The 20,529-nt window shown below is 44.9% G+C and overlaps 1 protein-coding gene across 2 annotated transcripts in view; it reads right to left on the bottom strand.

Annotated features, from left to right (window-relative positions):
• Window positions 1-17,432, bottom strand: part of LOC132830394 (multidrug and toxin extrusion protein 1-like) — an 83,334-nt gene extending 65,902 nt beyond the window's left edge. The window contains exons 1-4 of one of the 2 annotated variants that reach the window (XM_060848053.1): window positions 17,235-17,432; window positions 16,978-17,122; window positions 3,163-3,264; window positions 1,151-1,219 (exon numbers count right to left, since the gene is read on the bottom strand). In XM_060848053.1, coding sequence (XP_060704036.1) covers window positions 1,151-1,219; window positions 3,163-3,264; window positions 16,978-17,106 — 300 coding nt within the window. In that variant the 5' untranslated portion in view covers window positions 17,107-17,122; window positions 17,235-17,432. Of the gene's footprint in view, window positions 1-1,150; window positions 1,220-3,162; window positions 3,265-16,977 lie in introns of both variants that reach the window. The other variant, XM_060848054.1, reaches the window with a different exon arrangement.
• Window positions 17,433-20,529: the final 3,097 nt, after the last annotated feature.

The raw sequence follows: 20,529 nt of genomic DNA on the forward strand, positions 1-20,529 counted from the left end.
TGAGATACCTAGCTTCTATCACCCATTCTGCCTCTTTGACCTCTTCCTCTTGCCTTTCTACAGGCCAGGGTGAGGTACGTGAGCTCAACATGGAACCTTGATCAGATCTAAGGCACAAATGTCATCAGAAACTTGTTTCTCTTCAAATAACTGTTCCCCTTTTCCAACCAGTGCTGACTGACTGTTGTTGACTCTCCAGGGCACTACTGAGGGAGTGCTATCTTTCCAGTGAGATGCTAAACTGAGGTCACTTCTGTCCTGTCAACTAGATCTAAATCGCCCTATACTGAAGAAAGTCAGGGGAGTCCTCCCCATTCTCCAAGCTAATAATTTATCCCTAAATTAACAGTGAAACCAGATGAGATTGAATCTTACAAAGAGTGCCAATCACATTCAGTGGCAGGTAGGTGAGTGAGGGGATAAGGTGGTAGGTGAGTGAAAGGATAGGGTAGGAGATGAGTGAGGGGATAGGATGGGGATGAGTGAGGGGTTGTAGTGGGAGGTGAGTGGGGGATTAGGTAAGGAGGTGAGTGAAAGGATGTGGAAGGAGGAGAATGAGGGGTTGGGGAGAGAGGTGAGTGAGTAGATGGAGTGGGAGGTGAGTGAGGGATTGGGGTGGGAGGTGAGTGAGTAGATGGGGTGGGAGGTGAGTGAGGGATTGGGGTGGGAGGTGAGTGAGAGGTAGGATGGGAGGTGAGTGGGGGTGTAGTGTGGATGGTGAATTAGGGATGGAGTGGGAAGTGAGTGAGGGGATGGGGTGGGAGGTGAGTGAGGGGATGGGGTGGGAGGTGAGTGAGGGGATGGGGTGGGAGGTGAGGGAAGGGGGTAGATTGGGAGGTGAGTGAGGGGTTGGTGTATGAGGTGAGTGAGGGGTTAGGGTGGGAGTTGAGAAGGAGGTCGCAGGCAGGTGAGGGAGCAGTTAAGGTGGAAGGTAGGGATGTGAAAGGGGTCGGGTGCATGGGAACTTGCCGGGAGAATGTGTGGATGGTAATCATGGAAAGGTGTCTGGACCTGAAACGTTAACTCTGATCACTCTCCCCCAAGGCTGCCAGACCTGCTGAGCTTTTCCAGCAAGTTCTGTTTCTGTAAGAATGTAGCCTCCCTGCTTAGTTGCACAAGAATGTCAGTTTCAGGGGCTGACAGCACATACCTGGGATATGAGGGTGTCACATGCGGAAGCGAGTCCAGCTCCCACAGAGATACCTGATACGTTTATCACCTGTGTAGGCAGAATGAAGAGAAAAATAACTTTTTAGTGATGTCATTGTCGATGGCCCAACTGTGCTACCAAAAATGAAGTAAGGTATGATGGTCCTTACATGTGAACAGCATTCCTTTCGTTTTCTCATTTGTTTTGAGGATGTGGGGACTTGTGGTTAACACGTACCTACTGCCCATCCCTAAATACCCTGGGACTGTGCTGGCTCAGCCAGTTCCTCGAAGCAATTCAATGTGATTGAATGGCTGGCTAAGCAAATATAGTCTTGTACAAGGAAGATAGGCCTTTGGTTTATTGGATAGAGTCAAACTTCTTCCTTCCCATGCTACTGTATCAAACTGAACCACTTTCGTGACTGTGTATGAGTTTCTATAATGCAAAGCTGACTTTTAAATCTAAAGAGCTGGAGTATAGGGATAAGAACATAAGAACTTGGAGCAGGAGTAGGCCATCTGACCCCTTGAGCCTGCTCTGCTATTCAATCACATCATGGCTGATCTTTTTGTTGTCTGGGCTCCATTTACCCACCAGCTCACCACAGCCTTTAATTCCTTTACTTTTCAAAAATCTATCTAGCTTTGCTTTAAAAGCGTTCAGGGAGGATGTAGGGATGCAGACATTATACAGCACCCTAGATGACTGCACTTAGAGTAATGGGGAGGCTGTAGCAGGGCCGGTGGAGTTGGGGGGGGGGTGGGGTGTGGGAGAGGGATGGGCCTGCTCCAGGGGCCAGCGTGGATGACTTGGGCTGAAGGGTCTGTTTCCCTGCTGTATGAGTTAATGACCCCAACCTCCAAACTGTTTCATGACAATGACTTGGAATTAAATTACATTAATGTTTAATTTTTTTAAAAATTAAAAATCTGAAGAACTTTTTCTAAAACACAGACTTTCTGTAGTACCATTGGCTGTTACATTCCATTCCTTACCAAAATTGTTGGCTTGCTTTTTGCACTGGTTGTGTCACCAACAGGGTGTGATGATCGAATCACAGCTATTACCTGTCAGTGTTTAGTAACAATGACGTGATGGACATGATTACAGAGACTTTGAGGAGGACTGGGTGTTCAATCCCACTACACGTTCTACCCCACATGTCCACACATCACCGTCATAGTGCAGTGGTGTTTATAGCATTTCACAGCATTAACCCTTTCAGATCCAGGCACAACAATTATAAGTCGCCAGTTCTGGACTAGTAGCAGCTACTAAACCCATCCAACTCAACCCCAGAAAAGGCATTAAATGGGGGATTTTCCTGTTTCTGTCATTACAAGAAATAAGTATAACCAACATTCTTTAAAAAAACAATTGTGGATGGATTTAGAAGGTTAATGGGTAGTTTTATTATAAGCTATTAAAGGGAACATGTTTTTCTCCCAAACTGTTGTCAGGCTGCATGCAAAGCTCTTCTGCAGATGCCATTGACTCTAGATCAGTTGTTAATCTGAGATTATTAAAGGATTTCAATCCAAAGGGTTTTGGGGAACAGGCAGGTATATGGAGTTGGGTTGCAAATTATCCATAACAGGTTCAAAAGCTGGATAAATAGCCAACTCTGTTCCTATCTCTCTGTTCCTGCAAGATGTGGAATGTTAGTGTTATGTATGTGGTTGGGTGTGTGTTGGCTTTTAAGAGAGCAGGTCAGGTGACCTGGAGGCAAAGCCAGAGGGGCAGTCTATGACAGGCTATGGAGTGGAGATAAATAGAGTACTTGCCTGTTCAAGTTTATCCTCTGCCTATGTCGTGTTCTATTTCTGGTTCTAGCGATTCATAAGCACACAGTCGGCAAGGCTGGCATTGTTTGTAAAATGTCTGTTGACCTTGGAAAGGTGGTGATGTGACTTCCTAATACAATAAGTTGGTAAGACGAAGTACAAACCAGTCTATGTTTTACCAAGGGTACATTGCAATAATTCAAAGCCAATTTCAAACATACTTACTGCTGTAGCCAGGCAAACCGCATCCAACTCAACCTTGCCTAAGTGCCCACAGAATATGGAGCTAACAATGCCGATGAGGAAGACCATCAGCTGTGACAAAATCTGCATAAGCCAGAAAAAAAATGAGATGTAATTTAAAATCAATTATGCTAAACGACCAGATAAAAACCCAACGTGTTATGATGGAATTTGGAAAAGATATGACTTCAGGCTTTCAAGCTTAAAGAAGCAATGGACAGAATGGACCAAGCCGGTTAAATTATTCATGAACATACAGTAAAAGAAAAAATACTACAAACAAAAATGCAGAAGTTTTGGAGCATATCAACAGGCACCAAAAGTTGAGGAAGAAACTACCCCGAAAGCCACTCAAGCAGCTGCTGAAACCAAGTTTGAGGAGAAATGACTTTGAGAAGACATCAGCAACAAAGGATTGAAGGAATTGGTTTAAAATAATCAAAATGAGTTAGTTAGACCTCCAAGATTTTGCCTATTTCGATCAATCTTTGACAACTCACAGACTGTATTTCTTTCATTCACTCATGGGATGTGGCCATTCCTGGCTGGGCCAGCATTTATAAACCGTCCCTCATCGCACTTGCAAAGGTGGTGGTGAGCTCCCTTCCTCAGCCAATTCAATCCATTTGAATCACAATGCCCTTAGGGAGGGAAATTCCAGGATTTCGACCTAGCAATACTGGAGGAAAGGTGCTATCCAAGGCCCTAAAGGAGCCTTCCACATCCATCAAAGTTTTACCTGCACATTCACCAATATCATTTATTGTATCCGTTGCTCCCGATGCGGTCTCCTCTACATTGATTAGATTAGATTAGATTATTTACAGTGTGGAAACAGACCCTTTGGCCCAACAAGTCCACACTGACCCGCCGAAGCACAACCCACCCATATCCCTACATTTACCCCTTACCTAACACTACGGGCAATTTAGCATGGCCAATTCACCTGACCCGCACATCTTTGGACTGTGGGAAGAAACCGGAGCACCCGGAGGAAACCCACGCAGACACGGGAAGAACGTACAAACTCCACACAGTCAGTCGCCTGAGGCGGGAATTGAACCCAGGTCTCTGGCGCTGTGAGGCAGCAGTGCTAACCACTGTGCCACCATGCCACCCATTAAGGGAGACTGTGCGCCTCCTTGCAGAGCACTTTAGGGAACATCTCCGAGACACCCGCACCAATCAACCACACTGCCCCGTGGCGCAACATTTCAACTCCCCCTCCCACTCTGCCGTGGACATGGACGTCCTGGGCCTCCTTCACCGCCGCTCCCTCACCACCAGACGCCTGGAGGAAGAACGCCTCATCTTCCGCCTTGGAACACTTCAACCCCAGGGCATCAATGTGGACTTCAACAGCTTCCTCATTTCCCCTTCCCCCACCTCATCCTAGTCTTAAACTTCCAGCTCAGCACTGTCCCCATGACTTGTCCAGACTTGTCCGATCTGCCACCTCCATTTCCACCTATCCACTCCGCCCTCTCCTCCCTGACCTATCACCTTCACCCCCTCTCCCACTCACCCATTGTATTCTATGCTACTGTCTCCCCACCCCCACCCTCCCCTAGCTTATCTCTCCACGCTTCAGGCTCACTGCCTTTATTCCTGATGAAGAGCTTTTGCCCGAAACGTCGATTTCGCTGCACTTTGAATGCTGCCTGAACTGCTGTGCTCTTCCAGCACCGCTGATCCAGAATCTGGTTTCCAGCATCTGCAGCCATTGTTTTTACCTCGATATATTTCCCAAGTCAGGATGGTGAGTGGTTTGGAGGGGAACTTGCCGATGGTGGTGTTCCCACATATCTGCTGCCCTTGTCCTTCATGTCTTTGCTATCTCTGTACTCAACTACTCCAACACTCCCCTCCATAAACTTGAGATCAGTGAAGACATTTTGCTCCCATTAGCTTGTCTATTATTCTGGGCACCCTCACCATGTTTTCCACACACTCCTTCTCACTCTTTGACAGAAGCTTAAATACTATAATTTCCAGCCGTGTTCGGTTCCAAAGAAGACCCATAGGGCTCTGAACATTACCTCTGTTTCTCCCTCTCCATAGATGCTGCCAGACCTGCTGAGTTTCTTCAATACTTTCTGTTTTTGTGTCAAAACTCAGCCTAACCCTAACTTGCAATGAGTTCCAAGAATCACCCCTCACTTTATTGCACTACATGGCCTCCTGGGCCAGTGACACCTGCAGGTCAAAGTCGCATCCTTGTTTTTTTAAATCTTTCCACGTCCTCCCAACCTCTGCAACCTCCTCCAGCCTTACAATGTGACAAGGTCTGTGCACTCTTCCAGATCTGGTCTCTTGTTTGATTCTATTTCTGAGTATCCCAGCAGTGCCACTCATGTCTGGCCTTAGGCTCTTGAACGCTCTTCCTAGACCCCTCCATATCTCTATTTCTTCCATTGAAGGTGCTCCTGAAAACCTAACTCTCTGACCGTACAGATCGACACTGTAGCTCAATATCACATTTTGTTGGTAACTTCCAGTGAAGTACTTTGCAATGTTATAGTTATTATATTAAAGTTGCCGGGCAGTTATAGGTTATTGTTGTTAATGGTTTTTTTTACCTGATAGACACATGAATATATCTTGCGGTTCTGTGTTGACTCACCATCAGTACGTACAGTTGAATGGTTTACCAAAGCACTGTTATAACCATGCAGCGACATTGTGTAAAAATTAAACTTTCCTACATGGTCATATCAGCTTGATCTGATCCAATCTACATCTGAAATTCTAAGCCAGATCAGATTTAACATTGATGAGCTAATATTCAATGTTTATATGTAGGTCAATTTAGTTAGTGTTCGAGAGTAACCCATTGGTTACTTCCTCTATATGTTTTGCATTCTCTATAAGAACTAAGAAACCGAAGTATGAGTAGACTATGTGTTCTCTCAACTGAAAATGTGTTGCTGGAAAGGCGCAGAAGGTCAGGCAGCATCCAAGGAGCAGGAGAATCAACGTTTCGGGCATAAGCCCTTCATCAGGAGAAATCAGGCTTATACTTGAAACATTGATTCTCCTGTCCCTTGGATGCTGCCTGACCTGCTGTGCTTTTCCAGCAACACACTCTCAACCCCAATCACTCTTTGTGTGGAAAAGCTTTTCACAATGTTGATTTACAAGAATGATAATCTGGACTTCAGGGTTAAGTCATGAAGAGAAGTGATACACATTTGGCCTGTTTTCTCCAGAATTTAAAAGGTTAAGGGGGTGATCTGATCAAAGTATTCAAGGTCTTAACAGTAAGAGACAAGGTAGATAAAGATAAACCATTTCCACTGATTGGAGATTCCAGAGCTAGAATGTACAGTCTGAGAATGAGGTACAATCCATTCAGGGGAGAAGCTGATCTATGCACAAAGGATAGTAGAGGTTTGGAATTCCCTTCTACAAACAGCAGTGAATGTTAGATCAGTTGTTAGGTTTAATTTTTGAGATAGATACATTTTGTTAGGCAAAGGTGTTAAGGAATATTGGCCAAATGCAGGGAAATGGAATTAGGATCCTTCCATATCCGCCACAAATTCACCTGCGCCTCACTCACATCATTTACTGCATCCGCTGCACTCGATGTTGCCTCCTCTATATTGGGGAGACAGGCTGCCTACTTGTGGAACGTTTCAAAGAACACCTCTGGGACTCTGGGACCAACCAACCCAACCACACCGTGGCTCAACACTTCAACTCCCCCTCCCACTCCACCAAGGACATGCAGGTCCTTGGACTCCTCCATCGGCAGACCATAACAACACGACGGTTGGAGGAAGAGCACCTCATCTTCCGCCTAGGAACCCTCCAACCACAAGGTTGGAGAACTCAGATTTCTCCAGTTTCCTCAATTCCCCTCCCCCCACCTTGTCTCAGTCCCAACCCTTGAACTCAGCACTACCCTCCTAACCTGCAATCTTCTTCCTGACCTCTCCGCCCCCACCCCCACTGCGGCCTATCACCCTCACCTTAACCTCCTTCCACCTATCGCATTTCCAACACCCCTCCCCCAAGTCCCTCCTCCCTACCTTTTATCTTAGCCTGCTTGGCACACTCTCCTCATTCCTGAAGAAGGGCTCATGCCCTAAACGTCGAATTTCCTGTTCCTTGGATGCTGCCTGACCTGCTGCGCTTTTCCAGCAACACATTTTCAGCTCTGATCTCCAGCATCTGCAGTCCTCACTTTCTCCTATGTATTCTTTCAAGCCTGACTTGCAATTCGCTAAGATGTTGGCTGGTCATTGACCTCAGATTCAATATCCCATTCAATCGCTATAATTAATGAACGCTCAGTGTCCTAATGACTAATGACCTCACTCTTGAATACACACAAAGCACTGAGCATCCATACTTCTTTGGGATGCTTCAGTGCAGTCATCACTGCCCCATGTCTCCAGACCATCACTACTCCATTTGCTGTAAACTTTGGATGTTCTGACATCATGAACACTGCTGTAAAGATGACTTTGTACATCGAAATGTAAGCAAAACGCACTAGGAGAGCAGAAAACCTTGCTGTTATGTCTCAACATGTATTGGTCAGTGGATGTCATTTTTTTTCCTTGTCTAATTAACACTGTCTTTTTCCCTTGCAACATCATGCCTTATGCCATTGTCATTTAATTGTTCCTGCCTTCCATCCCATCAGCCACCTCTCCCCTAGCTGTTTCCTCCTTTTCTTTCATTTCCACTCACTTCACAATCTCTGCGCTTGTTTTAAAACTGTCAATTCTACCAGTTCTAGCCACATGTCAGTGACTCATACAGGACAGAAACAGGTCCTTCAGGCCCATATTATCAACCTGGGCATAAACAGAAAGTGCTGGATACACTCAACAGTTCTCGGCAACATCTATAGAGAAGAGAGAAACAGAGTTATGACACTGCTTCGGAACTCTATTGGCAATATTTTGCTTTTATGTGAATGTCACCTCTTGGTTTTCTCTCCCCTCAGATGCTGCCAAAGCTGCGGACTGTTTCTGGCATGTTTTATTTTTATTCAAGACACTGAGTGTCTTTGAAAGGTTTAGGTGCAGTGTTTATGTGAGTAGCAGCTGTGACATATTCTGGGAACCCACAGACGTGCACGAGATCTCCAAATGACCTATCGCTGGGCAATGGTCCATTAATTGAGGAAAACCCCTACTCCTTTTTCCAACAAAGAAATGGGATCTTCCACAGTCACATGAACCACTGAATCTGCATCTAGTGACTCAACCCACTGTGCTGGCATGTCAAATAGTGACAGGTCTAATATATTCAGAGTTGCTAAGGTTTGGAAATGTTCTTGAAAGCCAGGTCCCTAAGATCTGCATTGTAGCAATTGTAACAAGGTCAGCCAAATGCACCTCATAGAATAGACTGTTAACTGGGTCCAATCAGGGAGCCCTGACAGAAACACGAGTATCTGAGGTTCTGCTCACTCTGAGAGCTGGCTCTGAAGAAGCTGGATCAGTGTCAAGAACTTTCCACATGTAAATAAAGGGGGACTTGGTGATGGGATTCCAGTCTCTGTAGAGTTATTTCATGCAGCATTATAGAGTCTCTCAGGGCCTGGAGCCTCGTTTGGTTTTTTTTGTGAGCAGGAAGCTGTTTGGAGAAGAACCATAAGACCCCACCTGGGCTCTGCAAGATATGAAATAATCCAGACAGACTCAGCATTTTGAGCGTGATGGAAAGGCATTCGATAGGTGTATAGGAAGATGTGACTTGTACAGGTTAAATTTGCAACATGACTTTAAATACAATTTAATTCATTGATGTATTTACTGAGAAATTAGTTTGAGTCCATGATGGAGAAAGAACAGAAAGAAATGTTGATAGGATAAGATGCAGAATGGCTAGAGAAAATGCACCTGGAATGTAGGTGCTGATGCAGACCAGTTGGGCCGAATGGCCTGTTTCTGTGCTATACATTTAGTGTAACGGCGTTATGTGGTCATGTCCTAGAATTCATTTGCTTCAAACTCAAGAGTACAACCAACCCAGACAAGCTGATGTCTCCAAAAGTGTGTACTTTGACATGTGTATTTAAACTTGTTTATTTTCAAAACCAAAACCATGTTATGTCTCACAGCCAGTTTGCAAAATATCTTTGAGGGACATTCTTATAATACCATCATTGTATAACAACATGTGACCCCGATAGCTTAAAGACCTCAGTCTCCATCTTACGGAGGGCCATTTGAAGCATGACATGCCGTGGGAAACATGGTACTGTTGTTATTGAATTACTCTGAATTAGCTCAGACATGGCAGCTTCTGTGATTGCACTATGTGGAGATAACAAGGAGCTGTAATAAGCTCCTCATGAGTAGTAGTGGCAGCCATGGGGCATATGGTCTGATCTGCCTTCATGATCTACTGTACAAGGAGTGATCAGCTTTTCACCCTCAGCAGAGAAGATGTATTTGATGTGGCAGTAATAATGTGAGCTTCTGAAGAAAAACAGACAGGCGTGGGTAACTTAATGCTGAAAGGCCTTAGATTTCATTCAGGAACACTTGCTTCCTTACAGTCAGGTGTCCATCAAAAGCTTCAGCCAGTAAAAAACAGAAATAATTGTTAGCCAGATGCTTATAGTGTCAGAATCATACAGCATGGAAACAGACTCTTCAGTCCAATCAGTCCATGCAAATCAGGATTACAAACTAAACTAGTCCTGTCTGCCCCTGCTTGGCTCATATTCCCTCCAAGCTTTTCTTATTAATGAAGGGTCATGCCCAAAACATTGACACCCTTTCTCCCCTGATGCTGCCTGACCTGCTATGCTTTTCCCAGCACCACACTCTATCAACTCTATTCATGGACTTATCTGAATGTTCTTTAAACATTGTAACTGTACCTACATCTACCACTTCCTCTGGAAGTTCATTCTACAAATGAACCTCTGTCTGTGTAAAACATTTGCCCCTCATGTCTTTTTTAGATCTTTCTCCTCTTATCTTAGAAATATGCCCCCGTTTCTTGAAATCCCCCACCCTAGGGAAAAGACACCTACTATTCACCTTATCCATACCCCTCATGATTTTATAAACCTCTATAAGGTCACCCTTAACCTCCTACACTCCAGTTAGAAGAGTCCCAGCCTATCCTTGTAACTCAATCCCTCCATTCCTGGCAACATCCTAGGAAATCTTTTACAAATTCTTTCCAGTTTAACGTATGCTTCCTGTAACTGGGAAACCAGAATTGACACAATGCTGCCTTGACCCCTCAACTCCGCCAATGACTGGACAGATAAATGCGCAGTTTGGGTTGGTATTCAGTCCAGAAGTGGCTAACAAAAAGAGGCAGCAGTTCCTTACACCCACCAGGTTAACAGGACGAAGGAAGACTTCCAGAATTGAAACAGATATCAAGCAAAAACTTTTGTTCACAGTCTAAGTGTGCTTTTATTTGTCATTCACTTGACGTGGAATAAACAACACTTGTTTACTTTTGAACTTGATTTCAGTGCAAGGAGGAGTGCGAGATAGCAAAGTTACAAATGTGGTCCAGGTTTGATTAGGCATCATCCTTAAACAGGCAGCATCGAGAGGACAGTGATACGGAGGAGCACAGCTGGTTTTTTTTTCCTCCATTGGAACTTGTCCAAAACCTTCTAGAAACTGCTGCATTAAGCTTATCTTTTTTTTTAGATACTCAGTTCCAAATCTTGCAGCTAAAATTGTGCCCCTGAAACAGAAACTGCTTTTGCAGAAGAGTTCTTTTCTGAGACAGGAGGAGATTTCGTAATTGCACTCAGCTAGGTACATTCCTGCACCGTTTTCCTGGAAACCTAAAATGGATCATGTGTAAACCTTCCACTTGTCAAGAGCAGCTTTTAAAATCTGGGTCGGCATCAACCAACCATTGGTACTGTTTCCCTCCCCTAAAATGTGGAAGCAGGCTATTTGGCCAATCGAGTCCATGCTGACCCTCTGAAGAGTGTCCAACCTGAACCCACCCCAACCCTGTAATCCTGCATTTCTCTGCAGCTAATCCACCTGGCCTGCACAATATGGGTAATTTCCCATGGCCAATCCACCTCAGCTGCACATCTTTGGACTGTGAGGTGAGGGGGGTGGGGGTGGAACTCACGCAGACAGGGGGAGAATGTGCAAACTCCACACAGTCACTTGAGAGTGGAATTGAACCTGGGTTCCCTGTCGCTGTGGTGCTAACCACTGCGCCACCGTGCCAGCCTAGTCTGCTACTCTTTTCAAGGATTTTAATGTTTTCTCTTGGAATCGTTTATTTTTAGGCTTGTTCAAGAGACAGAGAATATCCCTGGACACGAGCAGACCTCCCCTCTTGAACCTGACCTCCTGTATAACATCTTCGAGGAGTAAGTGAGGACTGCAGATGCTGGAGATCAGAGCTGAAAATGTGTTGCTGGAAAAGCGCAGCAAGTCAGGCAGCATCCAAAGAGCAGGAGAATCGACGTTTTGGGCATAAGCCCTTCTTCAGGATTCCTGAAGAAGGGCTTATGCCCGAAACGTCGATTCTCCTGCTCTTTGGATGCTGCTTGACCTGCTGCGCTTTTCCAGCAACGCATTTTCAGCTCCTGTATAAAAATCAACAATAACATCTTGTACCAAGGTAGTGTCTTGAACATGGCATCTAGTTGAGAGATGGCAACATCCTGGAGCAGTTCATTAACCTCCCTGATAACGATGGTCAGATCAAACATTTATGAGAGAGTCTGTCCATTTTCAGCTGGAAGTGTTACCCGTGTGCTGATCAGGAAGTCAGGGTGCAGGTGATAGCACAGCACTGTCTATCTGTCTGAGCAGTGACATCCTGGTGATAGTACTCCGTTCACCTTCACTCCCACTGTCACCAGCAATCTGTCCCTTACTGCTGAAATCAGTGCACACATTTTAAAATCTGCAGTTGTAATATCCAAGCTGAGGAAGAGAGTATGGAGCAATGGGAACACCAAACTGTGTCTATCAAACTGAATCGTCAGAGCACAGAATAACAAAATATAGACCAAGCCCTTCAGCCCAGACAGTCTGTACTGACAAAGCTACACTCAATCTACACTGGTCCTACTTTCCAGCACTTGGCACATTGACTTGAATATTATGACATTTTATGTGCTGATCTAAGTACTTTTAAAAGGTTTTGAGGCTCCCACCTCAACTACCCTCCTAGACAGGGCATTCCAGACCCTCACCATCCACTGGGTGAAACATACTTCCCTCAAATCCCCTCTAAACTTCCTACCTTTCACCTTAGCAGTGTACCCCTTTGTTATTGATCCTTTGACTAATGGGAACATCTGCTCTCTAGTCATACCCCCGTCCATGCCCCCCATAATGTTATACCCCTCAATCAGGTTCCCCCCTTCAACTTTCCCAGCTCTGAAGAAAGCCATCTGAGCTTAGATTAGATTAGATTACTTACAGTGTGGAAACAGGCCCTTCGGCCCAACAAGTCCACACCGACCCGCCGAAGCGCAACCCACTCATACCCCTATGTTTACTCCTTACCTAACACTGCGGGCAATTTAGCATGGCCAATTCACCTGACCCGCACATCTTTGGACTGTGGGAGGAAACCGGAGCACCCGGAGGAAACCCACGCAGACACGGGGAGAATGTGCAAACTCCACACAGTCAGTCGCCTGAGGCGGGAAATGAACCCGGGCCTCAGGCGCTGTGAGGCAGCAGTGCTAACTGCTGTGCCACCGTGCCGCCCACAGTCTAGTCATTGTTAAAAAGCTCCATCCCAGGCAACATCCTAGCAAGCCTTCTCTGCACCCTCCCTTTGATACAATGATACCTTTCCCATAGTGTGGTGCTCAGAACTGCACAGAGTACTCCAGCTGTGGCCTATCTAAAGTTTTGTACATCTCCAACGTAATATCCTGCTCTTCTAGTCTATGTCATGACAGATAAAGGCAAATGCTCCATATGCACTTCTTACCACCCTCTGCACTCATTGACTGTGCATCAACTTGTACAACAAATATTTGATGTCCTCTGCTGTCTCAGGCACATCACTTGGTAGGTCAAGGTCACTTACTCTGAACTTCCATAGACTCTCATCAGCTTTTCACTCAGTGCTAAGTTAACAGCATCTGCAGAGGGTCCAGCACAATCACTGGATGGATGGCAGCCATGTACCCAAAGACCCAGCCGATGGTCAATCTCCAACTTTGCTGAAACTTTCCGGAACTCCACACCTGTGCTACTACAACAGCTGCCATCTGTTGTAAAGATGTTGGATGCGGCTGGGAGACTGTCACTGACCCTCATGGCCTCTGCTGGCTGACAGCTTGGAAGGGTGATGGAAGAGATGATCAGAGACAAAAAAAGCTCTGATGGCTGAAAAGAGAGATCAGAGAAAGCAGAAACCGCTGCCTGGTGCACTTCCCACCCCACTGTCGGAGTGGTGCTCCTGACCAAACCCAGCCAGTGTTTAACACAGGGAGAACCACCATGCTGGAAATCACTGCTTTCGAAGGTAGAAAGCTGCCAGCCCCATGGTAAACATTTAGGAGGAGACAAACTGAAGTAACTCCAGAAAGGCCGGTGTCTCGTCACCAAGTCACCCTTTATTTAGAGAATCCACATTGACGCCCCACCCATTCCTTTTCTGTAACCACCCCAGTATAACCGAGCCTGTGGGAGCCCCATCGGTCTATGCAGCCACCTACAGACTCACCCCTGAGAGTGGGAGAGGGTCATTCTCACATGGGACCGCCAGTGATTTACACACGGAGAGTGCTTGACACTGATCTAGATCCCTCAGAGCCAGCTCTCAGAGTGAACAGCACCTCAGACACTCCTGTTTCTAATTGTCAGCAAGGACTCCCTGATTGGACCAGGTTAACAGCCCCAGTCAGGGAACTCATGCTCAATGAGATCCACTTGGCTAACCTCGTTTCAATCACTGCACAAATATTTAACGCTGAGTCACATAAGCAGATTTCATGACAAAAAACTGGTCAATAGAATAGGTTTAAGACCAATCATCCAATCATCTCTGTACCTTTCTCCTTGTGAGCCCTGTTTAGTCTAGTCCCACTGACCTACTACTGGCTTCTGAAGAAGGGTCACTGAACCTGAAACATTAATTCCGTTTGTCTCTCCATTGATGCTGTCAGACCCACAGAGTCACTCCAACAATTCCTGTTTTTGTGTCTAAATCCTGCTCACTCCCCATAACTTTCAGGAATCACTCAGTCTTACAGTACGGTCATTCTGCAAAACAGAATGTGCACTAGGGAATGAAAATCTGCCGCGAATCTAGGCAGTTAAATCAGTGAGGGGACAAATATCGGCCATGGTGTGACAGTACATGTCTTTATAGTATCTCAGTCACTCACGAAGCTAGTAAAAACATTCACAAGACTAATTTTTTCATCCTAAGTGCGAGCATAACAATAAAAACCAAAATCACATTGGTGAGTGGAGATCACAACTGATAGCTAGCACTTTATGAACTGGCCGTGACTGATACCGAAGCAGATTACTCGATAGCAGGTTATGGCAAGTACAGATAAAGCAACATCCTCAAAATATTCCAAAATGGCAGTGTTTGAGGATACCAGAACTCTGGCGGGATTGTGCAGACTCACTCACAGAGCAATGTTCCAGATCCTGTACATATTTCTCCCCCCTAATGCTCAACTGTCTGCATTGAAGAGAATGGTCATGTTTCAAATGGAGGGGGTTTAGGGAGGAAGAATGGATTGAGGGTGGGGTGGTGGGGTGGGTCAATGATTGGATCTGCAAAGGGGGGAGGATGTGTCTCTCCATCCATTCCTCCCCCAACTCCATTCATTCTCTCCGCACCCCCATCCATTCTCTCCCCATCTTCATCCATTCCTCCCCCACCCCTATCCATTTCTCCCCCACCCCTCCATCCTTTCCCCACCCCCATCCATTCCTCCTCCACCCCATCCATTCTCTCTCCACCCCACATTCATTCCTCTCCCCACCCCCATGCATTCCTCCCCAGCCCCATCCATTCTCTTCCCACCCCCATCCATTCCTCCCCCACCCTCATCTGTTCTTCCCCCATCCTCATCCATTCCTCTCCCACCCCCATCTATTCTCTCTCCCAGCCCATCCATTCTCTCCCCACCCCCTCCATTCCTCCACCCACCCCCATCCATCCTCTCCCCACCCCATCCATTCTCTCCAACCACCCCCATCCATTCTCTCCCACCCCATCCATTCTCTCCCCACCCCCATCCATTCCTCGCCCCGCCCCCATCCATTCCTCCCACACTCCATCCATTCTCTCCAACCACCCCCTCATCCGTTCTCTCCCCATTATGTCCATTCTCTCACCTCCCCCACCTCTATCCTTCCATTCTCTCAGCCTCTTTCACTTAGGCAGCTAATCCAGTGACAACATTTCAAGTGCAGATATTTATTTTTAAATCAATCTCAGTCCCTGGAACGTGCGCAAGTGACTCCCTGGACTGTACTAGGCACAGCCTTCAAAAATACACTAGCATTGTTAACAAAGTTGCCAACTCCCCAGGATAACCCGGCAATCTCTGGGAGGAAATGATTTATCTCTGTCACGCTGCTGTTGTAAAAAAACCTCAGGAGAAAATCTTTGGAACAGTTGAAAAAAACATTTATTTTAATTTTTATAGAATACAGCACAGAAACAGACCCTGTTGTCCAAACAGTCCATGCTAACCACAATCCCAAACTAAACTAGTCCACTTGTCTGCACTTGGCCCATATCCCTCCAAATGTTTCTTATTCATGAACTTATCCAAATATCTTTTAAATGTTGTAACTGTACCTGCAACCGCCACTTCCTTTGGCAGTTTGTTCCACACACAAATCATTCTCCACATGTCCTTTTCAAATCTTTCTCCTCTTATCTTAAAAATATGCCCCTGAGTTTTGAACTGCCACAATTTAGGGAAAATGACCTTGTCTATCCACCTTATCTATGCCTCTTTTGATTTTATAAACTTCTAGAAGGTCACCTGTCAAGCTCCTACGCTCCAGGGAAAAAAGCTCCCAGGCTCTCCAATCTCTCCTTGTAACTCAAACTCTCCATTCCCAGCAACATCCTGGGAAACCTTTTCTGAACCCTCTCCAGTTTAATAAAATCCTTCCTTTCTTTGAACATTTTTATCGATCAGCTAGAAACATGTCCGTGGCTGGGGAAATAGGGAGGCAGGATATTTGATTTTTTAAAAATCCAAGAATAGGTCCAACTAATAATGATTCAATTATACATGGTTCAAAATAGTTTCCATCGTTCTGAACGCCTGAGTAACTGGAAAAAGGAAACTGGATTTTAAGTTCTGCTCAGCTAGAAAATTATTTTGGTTTATTTTCATTGTCTATCCCATCAAATCATTGGATAATGAAATAGCTCAGTTGGAGGCAAGCAGATCAAAGTTCGTAAAATCCAAACCTGGTACATATGAGTTAAACTTTCTGATTTAATTGAATTATAGAACAGAGTCAAGGGGCTGAAGGGCCTGCTCCTTGTATCTTTCTGCTACCTGCCATAACTAAAGGTGAGGAAAGTAAGAGTAGAATTGGGTCCACTGAGAATTGGCCTTCTCACTGAGTAGACAACAATGAAAAAAGCATATTTCAAACGGCAATTACATTTAGGAAAGGTCTGAATTTGTAGTTTGCACAATTGAAATACAATTGCATTCTTTTCAGAGGGGGATGTGGTGGGAAGATGAAAACTACCAACAAGTCTTTTCATTGGCAGCATTGCCGTCGCAATTGGAATATTTTCTTTCTCATGGGAAGCAGGTAGCATTAATTCTTTTTTAAATAACGTGTTTCCGAAAGGCAGACTTACCACTGGTCCAGCCAATTGGAAAAGGTCTTTTGCTTCCTTCCAGAAGTTGACAGGGATCAAACTTCTAATCTTCCTCAGCAAGGGAGTCTGAGCAACATCAGCGAAGGCCCCTTGCATTGAGTCGTTCATTCTTTCAATCTCTATCCTTGACGAAGAAATAACACTTACATCAGTTGCTTCTGATCCGAGATTTGGTTACGGTCTTTAAATACAGTTCTATGCATGTCTGAAGGTCCGACACGGTTCTGATGACTCACCAACAGCTCCTTATACTGACAGGGCCTACATAAAACCTGTTAGCTCCTTCCTTCACGGCTTGCTGCTTGCTATGGGGGGTCAGTCCATATTGCAATCATCAAATAGCAATTACAATAGTTATAACTTCCATAACAGTTGATAAAATTTAACTAATAGTGTTTGCTTGCTGTTCTAGCCTTGTTGGCTTGCAGCCAGTGACTCAGTCCAGAGGGAGTGGAAGGGTTTTAGGCTTTTTATCAGTGTCACTGAAATGTGTGTTCCAGACTGATAAACGACATGGTTTTGGCATTTTCATGTTCCTTACACATTGCTGTGTTTTGCTAATGCAGTTTTCCACCTGAAGTACACCAAGTCTTTTTAAATTCCTGCCATACTGTAGTAATATTAAACCCCAGCTTTAATTTCAAAAGAATTTGCAGCAGTAATCTGCATGATTATGGAAGCATCCTCGTCACAGCAGTAGGCCATTTGGCCCATCAATTCTCATCCCAACTGTTTTAAGTATTGCACATCACTGGGAGTATGTCCTGGAAATCAAATCCCTCAAATTCTGGACTAGTAAAGATTTTTAAAAAGAATTCCAAACTTCCTAATATTCCTGACTGTCAAATCCAAGCACAGTGAAGTCTATTGTAATTAATAGGAATTAACATTCCTTACAAATAAATAGGCTCTAGTTACAGGTAAACAATTATGAATCATTGGCATATAATGCTACCAATTATAACTTTAACTCTCTTATAATTCCCCTCTCTATTCACAGATATAAATGCAGACAGGAAACAAAAAAACATGGATGTTATGGTTGGTGGAAAAGCTTGGGAAGACAGTGGTCCCTGATTGGCTGAGATGATTCCGGTGCTGATGAGAATGCAGTTCTCAATCTTCCTTCTCTAGATGCTTCTTTTCACTCATTAGGAGCAGACAATGCAGATTCAATAGTGTGCTTCAAAAGAGAGTTAAATGAACAGTTGAAAGAGGCACGGTGGCACAGTTCGTGGGCGGCACGGTGGCACAGTGGTTAGCACTGCTGCCTCACAGCGCCTCAGGCGACTGACTGTGTGGAGTTTGCATGTTCTCCCCGTGTCTGCGTTGGTTTCCTCTGGGTGCTCCGGTTTCCTCCCACAGTCCAAAGATGTGCGGGTCAGGTGAATTGGCCACATTAAATTGCCCGTAGTGTTAGGTAAGGGGTAATGTAGGGGTAGGGGTATGGGTGGGTTGTGCTTCGGTGGGTCGGTGTGGACTTGTTGGGCCGAAGGGCCTGTTTCCACGCTGTAAGTAATCTAATCTAAGAAAGCAATAACAGGAGTATGGGCTAATAGTTTCTGCTTGTTTAAAGATGGAACCTTTTTATTTCTGTACTTTTGATTGTGGACTGCAATGGGAAAATGGTTATTTTAAAATCCAAGTATTGATAAGAGATTGCTGCACATTTTAGAAATCAAATAGCCTGACATTCTTTGTAAGTGTTGTTTATACAGCTAAGCATTTTGTTTTTATTTCAGTTTTGCTTTTATTAGAACTCAGGTCTCTGTATTAATAGTCTGGTGACATTACCATGATGTCACCTACCCCCCCCTTATCCCATTGTTTGCTTGTGGGTTCCTGGATAGTGGGTGATCATCATTTAAGGGCATTTAGAACTCCATGGAGTGATTCACAAGGTTGGGGTTGGCGGGAGGGGAGTGACTTGCAGAGAGCCAACCCCTGCCCCTTGATGCTGATTTCCTAACCTTCTGACCTAGCCCTCAGCGTCAGTCTCCTCTGCCTGGGTCACTCCCACGTCCTATTGCCTCAGGCCAGTGTTCTGCCAACAACAACCATTGCCTCCCTGGTAGCACAGTTGAGTAGAGAAGAGCTGCCGACCCCAGAGAGAGGTTCACCATTAACCTGGCATGTGCCTGAGTGGCACAAACTGCACCATGTCTTCCGAACAGGAGGTGACACGAGGATCTCACAATCCCCAGCCAGCTGCTGAGAACCCTGTCACCTTTTCAAATCTGAGCGTTGATATTGCTCTAGCATAAATTCATTATGTTTTTGTGTTTCTGTGTCCCTCAGTGCTCTGCCTGTTTATTGTGGCTCATTGTCAGATAAGATATCTTCAAGAGGAATTGAATGGACTGAATATTGCACTGATTCTGACTGACAGAGGGACTGAACGGTCGCCTCAGGGAGCAATATCTTCCAAATGGATTCCATTGCCAAGTGAACCGCCTAATATCCAAACTTGGCATCAGCTTGAAAACTCAATTTAGCTTCTGAGAACTTGGGATTTAATTTTTCAAACCTTGAATTTTGAACATCTCTTTTGAGAAAAGTTGAAACGTCTTAGGTTCAAACATACTCAGGTTGTATTATCTTACTTCATTATACATGTAAGAACTGTGCTCAGTGGTTAGCACTGCTGCCTCACAGCGCCAGAGACCTGGGTTCAATTCCCGCCTTGGGCAACTGTCTGTGTGGTGTTTGCACATTTTCCCCGTGTCTGCGTGGGTTTCCTCTGAGTGCTCCGGTTTCCTCCCACAATTCAAAGATGTGCAGGTTAGGTGAATTGGCCATGCTAAATTGCCCATAGTGTTAGGTGGATAAGTCAGATATAAATATAGGGGGGTGGGTTTCTCTTCGGAGGGTCGATGTGGACTTGATGGGCTGAAGGGCCTGTTTTCACACTGTAGTTAATCTAATCTAATCAAACTGCATCAATCTGTGCGCTGTATCTGTATCAAATGTACATAACATTTTCAGTTCCACATCACCCTAACTACTTTTACTTTTTTTGTGTGTGAACACACCGCTTTCTGGAGGGTGACTGATGGAATTGCATCTTTTCTAAGTATGGGACAGAATCACCGTTGAAATTTCTAACGCTGTTGAATATGTTTTGACAGATTAGATGCAAGACTCTGTGAGTATTTTCGGCTAGTTCTGCTGTGAATGTTAACTTGGTGATTTCATGTGGAGCTACAATATTGAGTTCTCTACGCAGTGATAATCCTGCTATTGCTGGTTCAATTGTGTCCACCTGGTAAAAATCCTTGGTTCTCCAGACAGATTCAACATGTCTGCGTTTCATTGTCAATGAACCCAGATGCACACATACACATATAAGTTTGTGGGGTGAATTTGTACTTGCAGAATTACATTTTATTTTGCTCAAAAACTGCATGAATCCATGTAAGATTCTGTAAATGCCTTTTTTTAGAATAGAATCAGCCTCACACAGCACACCTCACACCTTCAATGTATCATCTGGGCCAATATGGCACCTATTGTTAAAGCACACTTGAGAAT

This window comes from Hemiscyllium ocellatum, chromosome 31 (assembly GCF_020745735.1).
Source record: "Hemiscyllium ocellatum isolate sHemOce1 chromosome 31, sHemOce1.pat.X.cur, whole genome shotgun sequence".
NCBI lineage: Eukaryota > Metazoa > Chordata > Chondrichthyes > Orectolobiformes > Hemiscylliidae > Hemiscyllium > Hemiscyllium ocellatum.